Genomic DNA, 21,317 nt, shown 5'->3' with positions numbered 1-21,317 from the left:
TCTTGCTCACCACAGGATGGGAACTTTCTTTGATTTTATGTATATACGACTTAAAACAATCTAATAAATCACTAAATTCTTCTGGAAATTCTTCGCAAAACATACTTCTGGGCTTATCACTTTTTAGATTGCTGTCATAGCTAACCACTTTTAAGTCCACCTAGTCTCTAAATCTAATAGTTAGGTCAGAACTAGGATCCACTATGGTTCCTAAATCCCGTTGATGGAACCATCTTATCATCGCATCTCCTTTAGCTGCAACATAAATCTCCCTGCAGTCAATCTACCCAAGTATTCGAAAACACTCTCAAAATATCCCACTAACTTTATGGACTCTCCACCGCAACCGGTCAGTCTTATGTCTGGTTTAAACTGTTTTACATTTTTCTTAATATTATTCTAAAATACTTCTTGTGAAATGATAGTCAGTTTTCTACCAAGTCAAACAACTTCCTTGCTTTCTGCCCTCGTACCATCACTTCATCATGAGGTCCATCACCTTGTTTATCAGTTACTTGTAGTATTATTTCTTCACATGCCTCCTCATCATCCATTATCTCATTCACTTTCAGGAGGAAGCTGGCTCTGTATATAATATACCAAAGTAAGGTATAGTGTGCACAGAGTCCAGTGGATCCCCAAAGGTAGGCAGAGGCTAAAGTGGGTAATACCTTACTCTCTATTTGTAATACCTTACTCTCTATTTGCCTTTGGGCGAGCAGTAAGGCTTTATCAGAGGGTAGTGTTAAGCATTTATTATACACACTCTGGAAAGAAATTATGTCACACACTCAAAGACTGAACTCAGAACAATGTGTTTGTATTAAAATATTATTTAGTTGTATTTTATTTCTAGAATCAAGCCAGGCCTAGTGCAGGTAAGTAAAATAATACTTTGCAAAAACAATACAGTTGAATGCAGTTGTATGTACTTTTTTGTATACAGGTAGGTCAAATATTTAGAAACAGTTGAGATTACTTTTCAGTTACTTTTCAGGTACTGTAGGATGACTTTTTAGATTACTTTAAGTACTCAGTGCGATATGCCTAGATATCACACCGGGACATTTCCTAGATAAAAGGTAAGTAAAACATTTTTTCTCAAAAGACAGTGTCTTAGGTTCCCAAACAAAACTCCCTCCTCTCATTCAGAGGTTTTTCAGAGAAAAACAGTCAATGCACTCCTATGGAGGAAAATAGAGTTATAGTTTTGCAGGTAAGTAGACGGTCTTGATGGGTGAGTTTCTGGGGTTCGAACAAGGGTTCCCCAAGGGTCAAGGATGCCACAAGCAGGCCAACAAAGCTCCTGGACTTAAGCTCAGGGCAAAGGGGGATTTAGGTTAGTACACAAAGTGCACCCACATTTGCAGCAGGGTGCTGTTTTGGCGTGGGGTGCCCTATTGTTTTCAATAGAAGTTGCCTGTTTTGGATTGTGGCTGCAGGCTCGGTCCAGGAAGTCTTCAGAGAGGAACCAACAGCTGGGCAGGTCAGTTGGAGGGCTCGGGACGTAGGTGCACCTCAGGTCCACTTCTCCAGGGTGCACGGCGACTGGATGCAGGAGTGTTTTTTTGAGGATGGATTTCACCTTACCAGGCAACTCGCAGTTGTGGTGATATCTGGGCAGAGGCTGCAGGCAACGTCAGAGGGGGAGACTTGGAGGTGTCAACCTACAGTGGAAACGGATTCTGGAGCGCTGAGGGAACTTGCTGGGACCGGTGGGCCACTCGGACTCGGGCCATTGGCATTGGGTGCAGTGGTGGGTCCAGGCGTCAGGTTATTTTTATCCTCAGCAGGCTCGGAGTCTTGCTTTGGAGATTCCTTTGAACAGAGCTGCTATTCACAGGAGATCCGGTCTTTGTTGAAGGCAGTCAGTCCTCCCAGGGGTTCTGGAGGTCACTGGCTGCAACGCAAGGTGATTTTTGATGCAGGATCTCTGGAAACTGCAGAAGGGCCAGTAGGGCTTGGGCAAAGTCAGTTCTTCTCTGCAATCTCCTCTGCTTGGCGTCTTCTTTCTTCCTCCTTCGTAGATTGCAGGAATCTCTCTTCTTGGTTCAGGTTTGCCCCTAAATATTGTATTTAAGTGGTTTTTTAACGTCTCGAGGTCAATAGCCAATGGGCTACTGACCATAAAGTGACTACACCCTCTGTCTGCTCACCCCACGTGGGGGAGTGGGCACAATCCCTAATCCTGATTGGAGAGTGCCTGCCATCTGCAAAATGGCGGGCACTGAAGTGTGGACTTCACCTCTCCTCCTCCACCGGAGGGGTAAAGTTGACAGAGATGGGCACACCTTCAGGGGTGTGCTAATTTCTCCTGCCTGCCCTCCTGCCAAAAGGAGGGTGAGACAGGAAGGGGGTCTTCTTCTGATAGCAGGAGAGGCTGAGGGTCAAATTACAGAGGCTGGAAGGCCTTTAAAGCTCCCTGCCACAGATGGCTCTTCCTGATCTGGGGAAGGTGTGACTACCTCCGCCCAGGAAAGGCTTTGTTTCTGGGCCCAGGGAGAGAAGGCTCCCAACCCAGGGGTCCAGAAACATGTCCCAAGGTGGCAGACTGGTGTTTACCAGTCAGAGAACCCACCAGAGGCTGGTCGTGTTTCAGGGGGCATCTCTAAAATGCCCTCTGATTGCATGGTATAATAAATCTCACACTGGCATCAGTGTGGGTTTATAATGCTGAAAAGTTTGATACCAAACTTCCCAGAATTGAGTAAAGCCATTATGGTGCTATGGGGTTCGTAATGACAAACTCCCAGACCATATACCCTTTATGGCTTTACTGCACTTACAATGTCTAAGAATGCACTTAGATACTGTAGGGGTACAGTACTCATGCAACTGTACCCTCACCAGTGCTATAGTGCACCCAGCTAGAGGGGTGTCTTCACTATACCATAGGCAGTAGGTTGCAGGAATGGCACACAGGTATGTGTGGTTATCGATATATACAGTGTGTTTTTACTTAATTGTAAGTCTCTCATTTATTCTGTCCATATATGAATTTGGTATCATCAGTTAAGTGAAACAAATGAGGAAACATGAATCTTATTTGTACTCGATGAAAACGGCAATATATATCGTTCTTTTTTTGAGAGAACTTATTTTATGTATTATATTTGTAAATTTAGTAACTGAATCATTGATTTCCTGTATTTATCCTTTTCTCCCCTTTGCCCTTAGCCGCTGCCGCCCCCCCCACCGTTATTACCAGTGTGTCTAAATATGTGTGTACTCATTAATTGAACATCAACATTTTCTATTTTAATAGGTCTTGGAAAACAACACGAAATGTATTGTAATTATTTGACAGTTATGAGCTTTGGATTGTTTTTATAGTATGTTGAATATTTTAATAATAAGTTTTGAAGAATACTTGTATATGTAATATTGTGATTGATTAATTTGGGAATTTTCTTTATACATGTTTCAGATTATTGTATGTACAACACTTGTGGCTCCTGAAGAAGGCGTGTCCTACGCAGAAACGTGCGTCGACTCCATTTGCAACTGAATATTTGGTTTCTAGGGCTAGAAACCCCCAAATGTGTATAAACTGTTTGTATTTTTATGTATGGATTATGTTTTAATTCCCCTTTTTTTATTGTTATAGGGCAACTATCGTACTATAAATTGTATGATTTTTAAATATGTTTATTAAACTGATATTTTAATTTTAGTTTGCTTTTGCTGTCATTTCATGCTGGTTGTTCTCCATTTGTTACTGCCTAGGAGTTTTTTCACATACACAGGTATGTGTGCCATATCGACTCTTCACTTTTCTCTGCACCAAAACACGCAGCCTGCAATGGCAGTGTGTGGGTGTTAAGGTACAGGGCCTCTAAGTGTGGCACATTATGTGCCGCAGGCCTTAGAGGCCTTTCCTGGTCACAATGCCCTTGATACCCATGGTACCTTTTACAAGAGACTTTGGGAAAAAACACAGGCCCTGTGTACCTTATTGTTAGGGACCCAGGGCACATCAAGACAAAGTGCATCAGAAATCTGGCAAAAAGTGGGGGTGTTACTGTAACAGAAACCCAGCTTTCTACACTTTCCCATCACTGTTCTTACTCCTACAACACTTACTCACATGTAACTGTGGAGACGGAAGAGTGGAAGAAAGAAGTCTGTGAAGATAGGTTGCTGCAAAATGTGATGATGAAGATGGAAAATGGTTGGGGAGAGAAGAATCTGATGGAATAGGAAGTGAGGTCTTTTCGTTATAATAAGGAAGAGTTGTCATTGGATGAAGGTATAGTGTCCAGAAGAACTAGATGAATTCCTTTTAAATCGATACAGAAGAAATTGGTTTGTATGGCTCATTAGGGTAATCAAGGTATTTCCAGAACTAAGAAGCAGTTACGTTTGCGTTACTGGTGGCCTGCGATGGGTAAGGTGATTGAGGGAGAAGTGAGGAAGTGCATGGAATGTTGTTTGAATGATAAAGTATGTAAGACCAGAGAATAGCCCATGGCAATTTGAAAATGACATAAGAGAGCATGGGATGAGACTGCTGTGGGTATAATGGGACCATTAACTTGAGTGGCACAAGGAAAGTTCATTATTGTGCTGGTGGATCTGTTTTCAAGATGGCCAGAAGTGAAAGTTGTGAATGATGTCAACTCTGAGGGAGTGGCTGAGTTTTTTTCTGAAGTCTTTGCGAGAGAAGATTTGTCAGTGTCTGTGTTAACAAATAATGAGTTTAGTTTGTATCAAGAGAGATGAGTAATTTTATTAACGAGGTACTAAACACAAGAAGTCCACTCTTTATCACCTAGAAACTAACAGCATGGTGAAAAGACTAAATCAAATTATAAAAGAGGCTATACAGGTAGCAAGGAGCTGGAAAAGACTAGAAAATTGAACTTGCAAATTGATTGGCAGCTTACAGGCTTACTCCTCATGGAACCAGTGGTAGAACTCCTTTTAAATTGTTCGGAGGGAGGAAAGCTAAATCCATGTTGTCACTATCGTGGACAAATTAATATAAGGGGAAAGCGGGGTTTGTTGAAGATGAAGAGTGACAGAATAGAGTGAAAAGATTGAAAGAGGAATGCAGTTAAGGCTGTGTGTTGAAGTTGGTGATGTTGTGAAGATCAGGACTCCTGTCACTCATTAGCAGTATTCCAAGTACAGCAAGCCACTGAAAGTTGTAAAGGTTACAAATGGACTTTGTCAAAAAATACTTGAAGAAATTGTGGAAGAAACAAGGCGTAAGCAACTAAGAGGATTGAATAAAAAACCGGAGTCCTGAATGATTCAAAGATTTTGTTATTTATATATGAATTGTTTATTGTATAGTCTTATGTTATATTGGATTGTACATTGTTTTTATGTTTGGTGTAGAAAGGGAGATGTGTGGTATCTTGGGGTTTAACAGTAGCATGCGGAACTCTACTAGTTGTTGATGTATGGTTAGTGGAATGTTACATGGGCAGTTGGTGTTGGGACACAGTTAAAGGTGAGTGATGGATGGAGTTGTTCTATGGAGAAAACTTATTCTAACAAGTCACCTGTGTCAACTTCTGTTTTATTGGTGTACCACCATGCCACCATCCTGTGAGTCTGGGCAAAATGACCTAATCTACCCATGCCTAAAAAAAAAAAATGAATGTGTCCTTGTGTAATGTAACTGGGGCCTATGTGAAACACTCCAAACCTTTCGGGTCGAGCTTGCAGTATAAAAAAATTGGAAAACAATATATATTTGTATTCCCGATTTTTAAAGCCCAAAATAGCTTTCTACTGGTTGTCCCCTCCCTGAATTTGCCTCTCCCTTAATAGACATCAATGGGAGAAATATTCTCCGGATTATATTTTTAAATCTCCCACTTTCCTTGTCTAAAATGTTGCTAGATGCATCAACGTTTGATTTTGCGAGTCCTTAATGCGAAGTTTAAGGATTCGCATTTAGTGACTCGCAAAATCAGATGCATGTAGGATTTGCTAAAATATTAGCAATTCCTAAATATTCCTTATCTGCGACTCGTAGAGTGCGATTCGCAAACAAGGAATGACATCTCAGTGATTCCTATGGGCCAAGAGGCCCATAGGAATGAATGGGGAGGAATTCTCAATTTGCGATTAGCAATTAGCTAATCGCAATTTGAGAATGCAATCTCAATGGTGACGGGTGTCCAAAGGACACCCTGTTGCACCCCTTAAATTGACCTTGACACTGGTATTGCGCACACACATGTCCCAAGGACATGTGTGTGTGTGTAACATACAACTTTGAAAGATGCACTTTAGTGCATTTTTCACAGTTTTCGCTATTTACCATGAAGTTTGATTTCACGGTAAATAGCGACCCTATCAGTGAGATTGCTAGCTATTTTACATTATGCATTGCATTTAAGGAATCTCAATTTGAAATTCCTTAAATGCAATTGCAAATAGTGATTTATGCATTTGGGATGATGCATCCTAAATGCATAAATACCGGTCGCAGAGGGGCAGATTCTGAGAATCTGCCCCTTTGCGAACGGTATTTCGCTTGATGCATCTAGCTGAATGCCTTTTATTTATCTGTTTTGATAATTAACACATAAATAAAAGGCATTGTTATTTACAATGCCAATAGCGCCAAGTCTTGTAAATGTGAGACCTATTTCCCATCAAAGAAGCAGCCGCCATTGTCCTGGGCTGCTTGGAAAGTAGAAGCGCGCATGGCGCACTGAATGTTGTAGGAAAGCATGTGGTTCCTGCAGTAGAAGAAACTCATTAAAGAAAATAGTGCTTACAGATTAAACAAGACATACCGTGTAACAACAGAAGTAAAAGGCCAGTCCTCATGGGAGGTTACAAATTAAGACACGGCGGTAACAAGCCTATTAACGTTTCAAAAGCCAGCATTCACAAAGGACAGTGACACAAGCCAATGAAAATTATGGGCGGGGCTTTAAGGCCATACATGAATACTGCATGAGTGCATGCCCCGCAGAGAAGTGTATGCGCTGCCCAGGTACGACCTAAAAATCGTGTGAGCACAAAGCAGGTATTGTTTCACTGCTCTAACCTTTGACACTGGAGCACACAGCGTCGGTTCCTGACCTGTATTTGCAAAACCTCAAAATTCAGGACCATTGCTACGAATATCCTATTCTTTCAGCTAAGGAAACTTGGTCTGATTCCAAGCACTGACATTTATTTCACCCTTTTCTCTCTTTGTGCCAAGAGGATTCAGGCGCACGAGTGTTCAAATAGACTCAGTCTACACTCTAACACCAGCAGGTCCCGAAGGGGATATAAAAAAAAGTAAAGAGGATTTCACACAGGTTATCAGTGGGCCAGAATCTGGGCCGCGCCAGAAGAAATCATTCCACAATCAGCTCGCAGAGCAGACGCCATCTGCTGCTCCCTCCTCCATCTATACTTCATTTTAAACTCACGCTGCCGGCTTCCGCACTCTTCTCAGCACAGACATATTTAAATGGCCTCAAACGGAGTTGTTACGTATACTAGACGCGAGCACAGACACTAGAACGCTCGGGCTGTCTTACCGCAGTTCCAGGACGCTGATGACGTTTCCTGAGGGGAAAACTCGCCTTACGAAGTTAAAGTCTCCAATGTAGACGCTGCCGTCAGGGCCACACGCCAGGGCCACGGGGGCGAACAGCTTGCTGCTGTGCGCGGGGCCGTTGCAGTTGGAGCAGGAAAGGCTTCTCTGCAGGCCGCTGCCAATAACAGTTGAAATGACGGGAGGTTGCTGCGAAATGAACATGTTTTCTCCATCTCCTTTGTGCAGTATGCCTGGAAAGAACACATTTTAAATATATGGTTATAATGAGGGGAACCATCTGCTGTTTCGAAATCCTGCTTCCCACATACTTGAGTTCTAACCCTGCACCAGACAGAGAAAACTTTGGCGAGCACCTCATTGACCGACAACGTTCAATCAATGTCATTTTGTGGTTACAGACGGCTTTCTCTGAGAGGTACGCTTGCGCACACATACTGTAAAGTAAACGGCAGAATTATGTGAGGTAAGCAGACACAAGGGACTTAGACTCCCAAAAATAGTTGGCTGCAGGGGATGACGAAGGACTGGGAATAAAATGTCGCTTGAGGAATACATTGTTGATTTCAAATTTGGAGACGAGGTCACTGGTTGACAAAAAAGTGCTCCTGTACTAGAAAATCTTTAAGTGCTGCATGTGCACTTTCACGATACAAAAGTGCAATACTTTGACAATGCATCTCACATGGGTGCATATACTGAGTCAGTGCAAAACGAAGAGGGTATTCCCTCATTTGAGTGCTGGCATGGTCCTATGCAAATGATATCACCACATGTTTGTGTCACTAGGTCAGATTTCTGACACAGGTGCATATGCAAAATGGCATTAAAGGGATGCACAATTTGTTCGCCAAAGATGCTGTGGCACACAAAGTGCAGTGCTTTTTGGGAGGAGTATGGAGATTCTCACTGATCCTTCAGTGACACCCCCCCCCCCCCCACATTGAGGGCATGCACAAAGCCCATAATAGTACATGACATCATATAAAGCATACAAACAAAAATCTAGTTAGCATCTATTCAATCTAGCTACATTTCTTGCAGATCACTACGGAAAAACATTCAAAAAAAGCTCTGGTGTCTCATTGGTCAGTACATCATTTTGCCTCTCATAAAAGAAGGCTTACATAGTAGAGGTACAATAGAACATACAGGAATGCCTTTTTGAAAATAAGACATGCTTATAACACTAATAACAGTAAGCAAGTTTCATGCAACAATATGCACAGCAAAAGCAATGGATTGACAGCAATTCAAAACTACAAGTTAAATTGGATGTTTAAAATCTGTGATGCTTAAACAAAATAATTCATTTTCACATCTACTCTCTGTAAAGTTTACTGAACAGCCTTTCCTAATGTTTGTATACAATGTGTTAATTTATTTTTCATGCCTGATTTGGATTTGTGACAGCTTGCAAACGAGTACGAGACACACTTAGAAATGTGGCAACACTCTCTGTTGGAGGCTGCTGGGGCAGTGCCAGGGCCAGTAAAGGGCAAGCCAAACAGCTGCTTCCACTGGCCACTCCTCATTGATCTGATCACAATCATAATGTTCCTCTCTCCAAGAAAGCGTGGCCCCTCTTATAAATGTCCCCGTGCACATTAAATTAAGCCTTGAACCCCACTTGTAGTAGTAGTAATAAGGAAACCCACAGCACTGTCGATGCATGCATGTAAAGGTATTTGTTTTGTACAGCTTTAACCCCATCGCTGCGGCGGCTATTCCGCCGCAGCGCTAAGAGGGCTGGGCGGCCGCGCGACGGCCGCATGCTGGTGACAGAACCGCTCCATCACCAGCCGCGGTTGGGCTGTGCTCGTGACGGAGCGGTTCCGTCATGGCCCCGCCCGCCTAATAGAACGCGCCGCGCAGGCGCGAAATCAGCGCCGCGCAGGCGCGGCGGCCAGGCCATGACGGAACCGCTCCGTCATCAGCACAGCCCAACCGCAGCTGATGACGGAGCGGTTCCGTCATCAGCATCGAAGTAGTTAACATGGGTTGATAGCAGCACAGCACTGCAAGGTATGGTTCCAGAATATCAAGTAAGGGATATAAGGGATACTGTTACACCTGACTATTGTAGTCAAAATACGAAGAACACAAATATCAACAAATATGTATCCATTTTTATGCCTAACTGCGCATGTATAGATATGAATGAGGCACATATATGTGAAGCACATAGTTACTTTTTGATATTTTGGTCCTCAATATTTCGGCATCACGATATTTCCTACTCGATATACCGCACCCGCACTGAACATAAAGGCAGATACTCAAGGAACATAAGAAAGGATTCCAGGTGGGCAAGAAGTTGGAGGGGCGTAACAAGTGGGAGGGTAGTGTACTGAATCTCATCAGCTTAAGCTTTCTTACATTAGTTCAGTGAGAAAGCAATGGTTGATATAAGAGTACCATAGATATGAGATGGAACAACTATTAGAGAATTTTGATTAACACAAAATAACAACATACCTGAAAGTTTGGAAACATCTGTATTTATTGCAGAGACAAACATGCTGGGCCTGATTCACAAAGATAAACGTACACGTTTGTTTAAGTTTATGCCTTTTCAGTAATCACAAAACTGTATTTTCATAATAAGTTTACGGGAGCTGAGACTCCGACAGGCCTATCTTTTTATGTACGGTGTGCTCCCCCTTAACTGCTGAGTCTCCGCACTCATAAACTTACTATTAAAATGCAGTTTTGTGAATACTCCAAAAATGTAAACTTACACTAATGTGCAAGTTTACCTTTGCAAATCAGGCCTGCAGTATTTATTTATTCAATAGGTTGTCAGATTGGTTGGAAGCTGTGAGTTGCAGACATCAAGGGTTGCATCTTTTTTAGCACTATACACTGGGGTGCAAAAGAGAGGCAACCTTTGAGTTGCTATTTATCAAGCCACACAAAGTCACATTGCGTGGTCCTGAGTCGCATGATGAATCCAGAATATTGCAATGCTGCGCAAATCGCTGCGATGTGTTATTCTGCCCCAGGCAGGCGTTTCATGGGTGGTGTATGAGTGTTCCCATGCAAAAGCCATAGAGTTTGATGCATTCCTAGATTTCATAATAGGAAGACCTGGGAATGTGCCAACACTGCTATGCCTTCTCAGGTGAGCTGTAACAAGAGGAAATATGTTTTTTTTCTCTTTGTTTTTTCCTCTTTCTTTTTTTGGGAAGTTTTATATAGCGCAAACTTGACCCCAAGGTATAAGAGCACTTTATATGAGCCCGAGTTGCATTACAGACGGACACATTCATTTTGTTAGGCATGGGGAGATTAAGTGATTTGACCAGAATCAAAGGAGCTGTCCCTGCCGAGACTTGAACCCGGTTCCCCAGCTTCTAGCCGTTAGGCCACATCACACATAGAAAAAGGAAAATGCCTCAGGGGATTGTTTTCAAGGTGTCCTTCCTGCACAAAAACAATTTTGCTTACAACGCCGGCACCCTTGCACCATGATGCAAGAGTGTCTGCATTAACGTTAAGTACTGCACATTCCTGCCCTTTCTCTATTATGCAGCGTAGCACGACGGAGTGCTGCGCTGCGTGATATAATAAGTATGCCCCTCAATGTGTGGAAGAATCCATTAGAGGAACTTCCTCATCCTTACTATCTCAATGGAAAATTCACCATGAGATTCATTTTCAGGTTTAGAACTCCTTCTAGAAATCATTGTCGACATTCCTACCCAAATTTTAATCATGGCCTTTATCACAATTGGTGCAGTTGATGATAGTATTTCTTCTTAACTCATTCCTTTTTACCCACTAACTCTCCGGGTTGGTGAATGAGCTCCAGACATAGCACCTCAGAAACAAAGACGACTACCACGGGTCTGTGCTCCGAGCTGTGCAGTCTGCTGCGCATGCACTAACCTGTAATGCTACCAAGGCACACAGCTCCCTCCGTTCTGCACCTTAATGCAGATGCACAACAGATTTGTGATGAAGTCAAAGATGTCAACACTGAGGTTATCTCTCTGATCCATCTTGATGTGATATTGCCTCCTTATTTAAACACGGTCTCCTATCATGCTGCCTTTGATTTCCTTTACTTTAACCCCTTGGGCGTGGCCGCGATTCTGCGCCTGTGCGGCACATTCCTATCTCGGGTGCGGTCATGACGGCCGGGAGCCGTCATCAGCACACGAGCACTGTGTGCCATGACGGCTCCCGGCCGTCATCAGCATGGAAGGGGTTAAAGACAGCTTCCTCACGCTTCCCTCATCTGTCATTGTTTTATGTTTGTGTTCAACCTGTTATTTTTTATAGGGATCTTTAAATTTTTGATTGCCATCAACACCTCACGCCACCCATGCCCATCTGCCATTGTCAAAGAAAAGGTTTTTTGTGTTTAACTTCCGGGGCTTTCAGAGCACAACAGATACTGAGGAGACGCTTTGCTTGAAAACTTTCGAAACAACTAAAATTCACCCCAGTATGGTTTTATTCATTACATTTCTGCTTCTATAAATTCAAATGTACGTTGGAAGAATACAAGGTTTGAGGAATAACAAATCAGGACCAAATAGCTCATTTATATCTTCATCATTACACCTGCCACTGCTAAAATGCATTACAAACGATCTCTTGAATGAACTAGTCAACTTCAACTGCAGTTAAATGTTAGTGATATAACTGCTAATGCATTACACTATTCTCCACAAACCTTTTATCACACCCATACAAAATCGTGGACAGCTTACAATCAAGTTCGATTTCACTAGCTGTAAATCTCTAGAAAGTAAAAAAAAAAATTGTATCATCCTTGATAAAAGCATACAAGGTTTTTCACATTTATGTTATACAATGTATTTTCATTATTTTAATCAGAAACAAAGTATGCTGTTTTAATACCAGTTTTTCTGTTTTCACCAATCTCTTTCTTACAAACATTTTAATGTGATTTATTTATTTTATTTTTATTTATTTATTTTTAGCTGTTTTATTACGCGCTCTGTTACTACCAGAGTATCCTGGCGCGAAAGGAGAAAAACAAGCAAAAGAGAAGCAGAAAAAATAATCTAGTAAGCAGATCTAAAAAGATGAGTTTTCAGTGCCTTCTTAAAAGGTGCAAAATTCTGGATTGATCTTAAAAACAATGGCAGAGTGTTCCAAGCAGAAGCTGCAAGGACAGCAATCGACTGGCCTCCAAGGCGCACTCGCCGAAAGCGAGGTATGCTCAACCAATTACGATCAGCAGAACGTAGAGATCGAGTGGGGGTATAGCGGCTAAATCTTTTCTTCAGATAGGAAGGCCCAAGGTCATTGACTGCTTTAAATGCTAGTGTCAGGATTTTAAAAGTAATCCTTCGTGATACTGGCAGCCAATGTAGTTCTTTCAGATGAATTCGTACACTCTCTCTACTGGGCACATTACAGAGAAGTCTCGCCGTCGCATTTTGAATAATCTGTAATCTGGCGACTAGAAAAGCTGGGGTTCCGCTGAGTAGAGAGTTGGCATAATCGAGCCGTGATAGTATTAAGGCCCTCGCGATCGATTCTCTTGCCGAAGAAGGAAGATATGGAAAGAACTTTCTCATAGCCTTAAGAGACCCGAAGCACACCCCTGTAAGTTTCTTTATGTGTGCCTCGAGCCTCAGATCCTCCCCAAACCAAACTCCCAAATTTTTTGCAGGGATGGTAAGTGAACTTGGCTGGGGAAAATCCTAAGAACACAGGAGTTCTCTAAAATTAGACAGAAATTGTCCGTACAATAGAATTTCTGTTTTATCTTCGTTACATTTCAGCTGTGCCGCTGCTAACCAGCTGAAAACCAAAGAAAGACAGGAACGGATAACCTCAGTACCTAGTTCTGTACCAGGCCATGTAAATAATAGTTGCGTATCATCTGCGTACGCTATAATTTTGGCCCCCATTTGTTCAGCCATCACTATAAGCGGGGTAAGGTAAACATTAAAAAGCAGGGGGCTCAATGTAGAACCCTGAGGTACCCCGGTAGTAAGAGGCTTAGCCAAGGAAGAGAAAGGCGGGATCCAAACCTGCTGGGACCTGTCGGACAGAAAAGATTTCACCCATTCCAGTGCTGAACCCACCACACCTATCTCAGTCAATCGAGTCAGAAGGAGAGAGTGCGGGCCAGTATCAAACGCGGCAGAGAGGTCCAGTAAAATTAGAGCCGCTCTGCCGCCACTGTCCAAACACTCCCTAATAGCCTCTGTGATCTCCACCAGAGCTGACTCCGCGCTATGTGCTGCACGAAAACCGGACTGAGCAGGGTGGAGAGCCTCAGAAGATTCAACAAAGGCATTCAACTGACGAAAAGCAAGTTTCTCTCCAATTTTCGCCATGGCTGGAAGCAGGGAAATAGGTCTATAATTGCCCGGCACAGCAGGATCAGCTCCAGTCTTCTTCAACAAAGGAAGAAGCTTTGCCTGTTTCCATTCCTCGGGAACCTTAGATGTCTTAAAGGAAAGAACCATTATTTGTGAAACCTCCATTGCCACTGATTCTGCCACTACAGCCAACACCCGAGCCGGGCAAGTATCGCCAGGGGCGCCAGATCTCAAAGACTTAATCGCTACCAAAGTGTCCTCCACTGAGGGGGGTGGGGGTAAATGTCTCCATCATATAGGTGGGAGACGCTCTAGATCTGACATTGTCAAAAATTCTACTCCCACCATTACCAACTCTGAGACTCTGCTGTATTGTGGCAATTTTCGTTAAGAAAAAAGAAGAAAGAATCTCAAACCACTCAGTAGAAGGCTTCACCGACACTTGCTCTGCACAGGGGGAGAGAAAACTCTTGACAATAGAAAAAATTTCACGACTGTTATTATTGGCCTTCTCAATTCTATTGACAAAGTATTCAGATTTAGCCAGTTTAATACTGGCATAATACTCCCGCTGTGTCGTGCGGTATGCCACCTTGGCTTGTGGGCAATAAGCCACCCGCCACACCCGCTCCAATTTTTTACAAGCAAGCTTAAGTATGCGTAATTGGGGCGAATACCAAGGTTGCGAGGGGGTTGACCTATCTCTACTAGAATTGCACCCTTTTGATGAGGCAGACATCCCTGCTCCCACCCACCCATCGAAGGATTGAAGTGCAGAATCTAACTCAGTCCCCAGAATAGGCCTATTTTGGTCAAGCCAGGCAGTAAAATTGCCTATGTTGATCTTTGGGGGTGCATGTTACTGCAAGACTTGGGCGTATCTTTCATGGCCGACCATGTAAATCTAATCAGCCGATGATCAGTCCAAGTAAGGATTTGAGGGGCCTCGACCTTCAGGGGAAAGTTAGAACAAATAACATCCAAAGTATGCCCACCCGTATGTGTGGGGGAAGAGACCCATTAGGTAAGCGAAGCCAAGTCAAAAGAATCATGCAAAATCTTGCTTTCCTGCAGTTCAGAGCGATCAACATGAATATTCAGATCGCCAAGCAGTAGAAAACGCGAAAACCTCACTGCACGAGGAACCAGCGTCTCCAAAAGAGCTTTAAGAAAAGGACCCGAGGGGCCTGGTGGTCGATAAATAAGGGAACCTCACAATATAAAATGAGGCGACAAAACCAAAGAAAAATTCACAATCTCCCCCTCAGCTATCTCATCAGTAATTTCAATATTGAGGACCCATGATTCCCTAAAGATAATGGCCAGTCCGCCACCCCTACCACTGGCTCTATCTTTCCTCCGGATCTTGAACCCTCTGGGGATGGCCAGTTCAATGTCAGGGGCACATGAGCAATTGAGCCAAGTTTCTGTTATAAACAGCAGGTCCAGTGTACCATCTTCCAATAGCGAAAATATCTCAGCTGTGTGTTTACTCATGGAACGAGCATTAATTAAAGCAGCAAAGATAGAACCTGGACCTAAGATAGAACCTGGTGAAGTAATCTGATTAGTACTGCAATAAAAACCGCAAGCAGAGCAGGGATTAAGGCTAACTGGATCCATTGTTACACACCTCAGCCCCACCTCAACCAGCGGGCGGAGCGCCAGCAGACTCTCTCGAGTATACACCATTGCTGTTTTATCTGGACTCCAAACCTGTAAGGTAGCCCGTCCTGCGTCCATCGCGTCCGAGGCGCGGACAGGCGCAGACGGGCTAACCTTTGGCTTACCTTCGGCGCGCCTAAGGCGCGCACGCCATGCGCGATCGCTGCGCGCTGACGGCGGCATGCTAATTTTATGCTGTGTCCTCTCTCCCCCAGCTAGAACGCTGCCACCAGTTCAGCTGGGGAGAAGGGCTACTCTCAAGATGGCCGCCCACCCTCGGTGTCTATTAATTTTGTTTTTTAATCCACAAACTGGCTTAGTGAATGGAATGGTGCTTTTCAAGTCACAAAATTGCATTGTTGGTCAGATGTTGTTTGACTTCTCTGCAGGGTCATCCCCAGTTTTTTGCCTTAACCATCCTCTGTTCTCTACCCTTTTTAATGTCTTTTAGGACTTTGTGAACTTTACCTCAGCTAGCAAGGGGTGGGCCTAACTGACGTAAATCTCTATAACGTAATGATTCCTATTAATAGCAAAATTACTGGTAATTATGCGTAATTAAGTAAGAAATGCATTCCAGCATTTAGAGCTATTTTCTTAGTGCAAAATCCACCATTGCATCCAAAATGGGCCCGGAAATGCTTTTTGTGCTAAGAAAATAGCACCAAATCTTATCGGACACGAACAACAGTTGCCAGCAGTAGCTCTCTTTCCCTTTCTTAATTTGTTGTTCCTGGGCTTCTGCAGTAGGATTGTTGCCTCAAGTTACTCTTAATCACTCAATCTGATGTAATTGAGTAATTTCGGTAATGTCACATCACAAGAGTAATGCTTAATTACTTACTTAACTACTGAAATAACTTTGATTACTCAGCGTAATCAAAATGTTGCGCAGGCCTACTGCTAATCAGGCCTAAAGTGCTTGCACTCTCCCCTTTAAACATGGTGAAATTGGCTTACACCCAATTGGCACATTTAATTTACTTGTAAGCCTCTAGTCAAATTGTAAAACATGTAGACAAGGCCTGGAAATTAAAAGCTACTATAGGGCTTGTAGCCTTCATTGTGCCACCCACTTTTGTAGCCCTTTAAACATATCAGGCCTGTCACTGCAGCATGTGTGCAGAATTGAACATCAATTTTGACCTGGTCAAATAAACCTTTTGCCTGGGTTGAACCTTCCCATTTAATACATATAAGCCACCCCATATGGCAGAGTGCAGTGTATTAAAAAGTTGGACATGCATAGTCTTACATATGCTCGTAGTGAAAAACTCTTCATTACTGCAAGGCTCCCTCTCCAATAGGACAACATTGGGGTTTCCCTATTGAATTTATTAAGTGATGACATTTGTTTGGGAGTAGGAAGGAATATTGAGTTTGGTCTCTAAAGAATTGTAATTTAAAACTGTCTTTAATGGTAAAGTTGGATTGTAAGTCTCAATTCTGAGAGTGAAACTTTTAAAAAGTTGGCATTTTCAAATCCTAACCATTTTGTGCTTACAGCCTGCTTCCAGGGAAACATGACTAGGTGTAGTTGGTAGCTGGCCTCTGTGTTTTCCTTCCCGACAGCCATACAATGGAGATATGGGTGTTGGCAGGATGGTCCATCCAATGCAGGATGGTGGGCGAAGCTGTCACCTACCACCAGCGACGGCTCGTGGAGGGAGTTACGGTGGGGCAGGAGGGTGGGGAGGGGGAGGGGCAGGGTGGAGGTTGCTAAAAACCGGCATATGGATAATTGCAGGTAAGTAAACAATTTAATTAATAAAACGAATTTCGTAGTGCGCCTTGCATCGCAAAATGCAATGCAGTGCGAGCTACGAAATTCGTTTTATTAATTAAATTGTTTACTTACCTGCAATTATCCATATGCCGGTTTTTAGCAACCTCCGCCCTGCCCCGCCCCCTCCCCGCCCTCCTGCCCCACCGTAACTCCCTCCACGAGCCGTCGCTGCCTACCACATTTGCACTTCAAAGGCACTTCCCCATACACTCACAAAGAAATTCACACCAGCCTATTGTCCCCCCAGACAGACTGGGAAAAGGGAAGGGAGGCAGGAAATTCCAGACACTTCTGTGGGGCGGAAACTCCCAAATCTCTCCCAATTTAAAGATGGCACCAGATAAGAATATAATACCCCCAGACCCACACTTCGGTACACTCCTTGACCTGTGGATACTAAAGAAGATGGACTGCCCTGCTGCCAGATGGCTGCCCTACTGCCTGAGGGCTCCCTGCTGTCTGAGAAGGAAGACTGGACCTGCTCCCTACATCCCAGACTGAGTGGCTCCAAGAGACAGCTGACTGTCCTCCCGTTATGGGCTTCATGGACAGAATAAGCCCCAGAGGCCTCCCTGCAACTGCCCAGCTGACCTGTTGCTCTGGACTGGATTGGACCTACATCTAAACCTTCCTGAGCCCTGCAGCCCTCTGAATTCCTGATCCACAAGTGGTGCCTCGCCAGGTCCTAGGTCCTTGACTGGCATCAGAGAGAGCTCCTCCTGGACTAATGGAAGTTCCAGCAAATACAGTATCAGCAATGGAAAGCCCTGCAAAGCTTCACTGCCAGCCTCATCCTTAACAACGCAGAGTCATCCAAAGCCCAACAAAGCCTTGCTGCACAGCTCCATTGGAACTGCAGCTGTTTGACGCAAAGCCTCGCAAAACAACACTGTGCAGACTGCGCACAAAGGACATAAAGTACAGTTCTCAGTGGGCCATACTTGGCTTGGCTTGCGCTAAATCGTGGTTGACCTGAGCTTGTGATGTTATCCTGGTCCAGAGCGGCCACCAAATACCCACTAGGAATGCCAGGCCTGGGGGAAGGGTCGTAAACCATGGTCTTCAAAGGCAGAGGGATGGCCACAGTGTCAGTTTCCACTTTACACTTTTGACCCCCCACCAGACCCAGGATTAGAGAAGGTATGTGCAGATGGTAGGAGGAGAGATTATGGAAATAGGCCATCCTAGGGGGTATGTTTAGCCAGCTCTTACCTCCTTGCTGGAAAATCTGACATTTTGGATTTGGAAGATTTGATGCACTCTGGGACAAAATAATGCCACACTCTACAGGATATGGCCATAACTAGGAGGAGTTACCCTGCTCCCATTGGTCAGAATTGACCTCCTGCTTGACCCAGAAAACTTGGAATAAGTATGTGAGAGGGGCAGAACCCTCCAGATCTGCTGCCTGAAACTTACTGAAGCATGAAGTGCCCTGCTGAGAAGTTTTGCTGTGCAAAGATTTTCTAAGTCCTGACCTCTGAAGACTGCACCAAATGAAACTGCAGCACTGTGGACGATTACCTTGCTGCAAAATGACTAAAGAGTGGACTCCCTGCAAGCTACGGGTCACCAGAGCTCACCTTTACATCCCCACAAAGAACTCCCAGACTGGAGTACTAGTGGATTTGTAAGGGTTTTGTTCAAGTGGATTGTGGAAATTGAAGTTTCACACTTTCAAGGACCCTCTTGGAGATTCCAGAACCTTGGACTGTGTGTTGGATACTTTGGGACCCGCAAGCAGAACACCAGGAAGGAGTTCTAACTGGACCCCGCCTGCTGGAGAAGGTAACACAACACATTTGGTGAGATTCACCAGAACAATTTCGAAAGGTGTCCCTGTCAGAGAAAAAGAAATGACTAAAAGGGGCACTGTGGGTTTCTAAGCACTAGACAGTGACTAATCTTTAAAAAAATCATATCTCTGGTTCCCTACAGTGGATTCTTTTCATTGTGGTGTCATTTACAAGATAAAAATATTACCTATTTGTATAAATTGGTGTTGGATTTTTATGTTGTGTTGTGTCCTAATTATTCACTGAAATGGTGTTTTTAAATGCTTTACATACCTGTCTTTGAAGTTAAGCCTGCCTGCTCCGAGCCATGTTACCAAGGGTTGAGCATAGGAATAAATTTCTAAGACCTATGCTGAGTCCTACCATGTTTTAGTGACCTTATTGCCAGTGGCAGACCTACATTTGCCCCTACCAATAACCCACTTTCCAACACAGGTCCACAGAATCCTAATTCAGGGGGAAAAGGGCACCGAAGAAGGCGAAAAAACCTGTGATGACTATGCAGCTAAGTGGATTTACCTACATGTACTATATATATTTACTGAAAAAGCAGTTAAAGTGAAGTATTCCTATCTTAATTCATAACACCTTAATGAATAGAAGGTTTTAAAGTGTAGTTATGTTCATGAAATAAAATGGAAAAAACCCTGAAATTCTGTAAACCACAACTTGCACACCTGCCACTCGAACTACAGCGAGTACTGCAAATACAATGTTCATGACCTCACTCTTGACATAAACGACTTTACAAAAGAAATATACATTACTATGTTTGAGTTCACTAGAGATTTGACATTTTACTTTACCATTAAACATTATGAATGGCATGATTATTAATGGGTATTGATATCCTTGTTTAAGCGTAGTAATTAAAATATGTGGTGTAAAGTCCTCTTATTGTTTTACATTTTATGAGGTCATAAGCATAATTAATACCATTAGTATGTGTGGTCCACGCTGTATAGCTCAGTGGGAACTAAACTCTGTGATACAAAATGCAGCACCTATAGAAGCAAAGAATAAAGTAGACCAGGCATAATTATAAAACTAGCCACTACTACTGCTGCATCGCATCACAATGCAGTATAATTTTTATCTATGACTATGCACAACTAAAGTTGTATTTACTGAAAATCGGACAAGCATGACGTGCAGTGGCACAAAAGGCCAGTACAAATGCAGGTACTGTGATTGAGCAAAAATAATGGTCATATGTACATATACATTAATACTTACCAATGTGCATTTACTCTAAATATATCATTGTTCAGTCAATATTTAATGTTTTCGATTTGTTTTGATATATACCGTTGCATGTCCTCTGCATTCCTTTAGAAGTACATGACTGTAAGATCTAAGTATATAACATGCTGACCTTCGGTTGTCCTCTACGGATCTGTTGTCATCATTTAAGTCGGGTAATTAATGCCTCCTAAACAGCAGGAATTATTCCAAAGCAATTAAAAATTGCAATTAAGGCACCACCTTAAAAAAACGTCTATTAGATGTAAATAAGCCAGGAAATGATGGTCCTGGAAAGGGCCGTCTTTGTTTAATTGTCAGAATTTCTAGCGGTGAACAACATCTTACACACTATGCAGGCAGCATGAAACAGTGGTGATGGCAGCTAAGATAAGAATCCAAGGAAAGAAGGGCCACGCCCTAACCCTCGACCTGTTGGACTTGTCTGCCAAATTTGACAACACAGATCACCAGATTTTAACACCATGTCTTGGTGGCCTTGATGCCAAATGTATGGCGGGGGTCGTGCTTAAAGATTTAAAGTAGTAGTTGTGCTCAACTATAGTTCTACTGTTCAGGACTCGATAGGTGGGGTTCCATAAGATTCTATATTACTGTGCCTTCTATTTAATTTATATTTTGAACCTTGCATATCTTTTTAAGTTACGCATCTGATATGATTTACATATTCAGGAAGTACCCAGATATTTCTGAAGTTAAAAAAGCACTTCCATACAATATTCAACCACTTGTAAAACTTTCTTTCTGCAAGAGATGCCTTTGTTTATAAGAATTATCTTTTTTTTTTTAATCCTCATCTGCCCGACACACGTTCCTTAGATGCAAAGAAGACAACCCAACCACCTCACTGCCATTGGGAGCAAGGCCCTGGAAATTGAGCCGCTACACAAACTAGGCAGAAGTTATTACGAGTTGGTAGGAGATACAATGCACCTTGTTAACGTTCCTCTAGGCAACTTCATGCCTGTAATGCCAGTATG

At 43.1% G+C, this 21,317-nt stretch overlaps 1 protein-coding gene across 1 annotated transcript in view; it reads right to left on the bottom strand.

Moving 5' to 3' along the window:
- TENM1 (teneurin transmembrane protein 1) overlaps positions 1-21,317 on the bottom strand; it is a 1,327,579-nt gene that overhangs the window by 367,981 nt on the left and 938,281 nt on the right. The window contains exon 20 of the mRNA XM_086918499.1: positions 7,500-7,749. Within this exon, the coding sequence (XP_086774625.1) occupies positions 7,500-7,749 (250 nt within the window). The remainder of the gene's footprint in view (positions 1-7,499; positions 7,750-21,317) is intronic.

This window comes from Lissotriton vulgaris, chromosome 4_1 (genome assembly GCF_964263255.1).
Source record: "Lissotriton vulgaris chromosome 4_1, aLisVul1.2, whole genome shotgun sequence".
Lineage (NCBI taxonomy): Eukaryota > Metazoa > Chordata > Amphibia > Caudata > Salamandridae > Lissotriton > Lissotriton vulgaris.
Note: the sequence above shows the minus strand (reverse complement) of the source record. Positions and strands in the feature narration are given on the sequence as shown.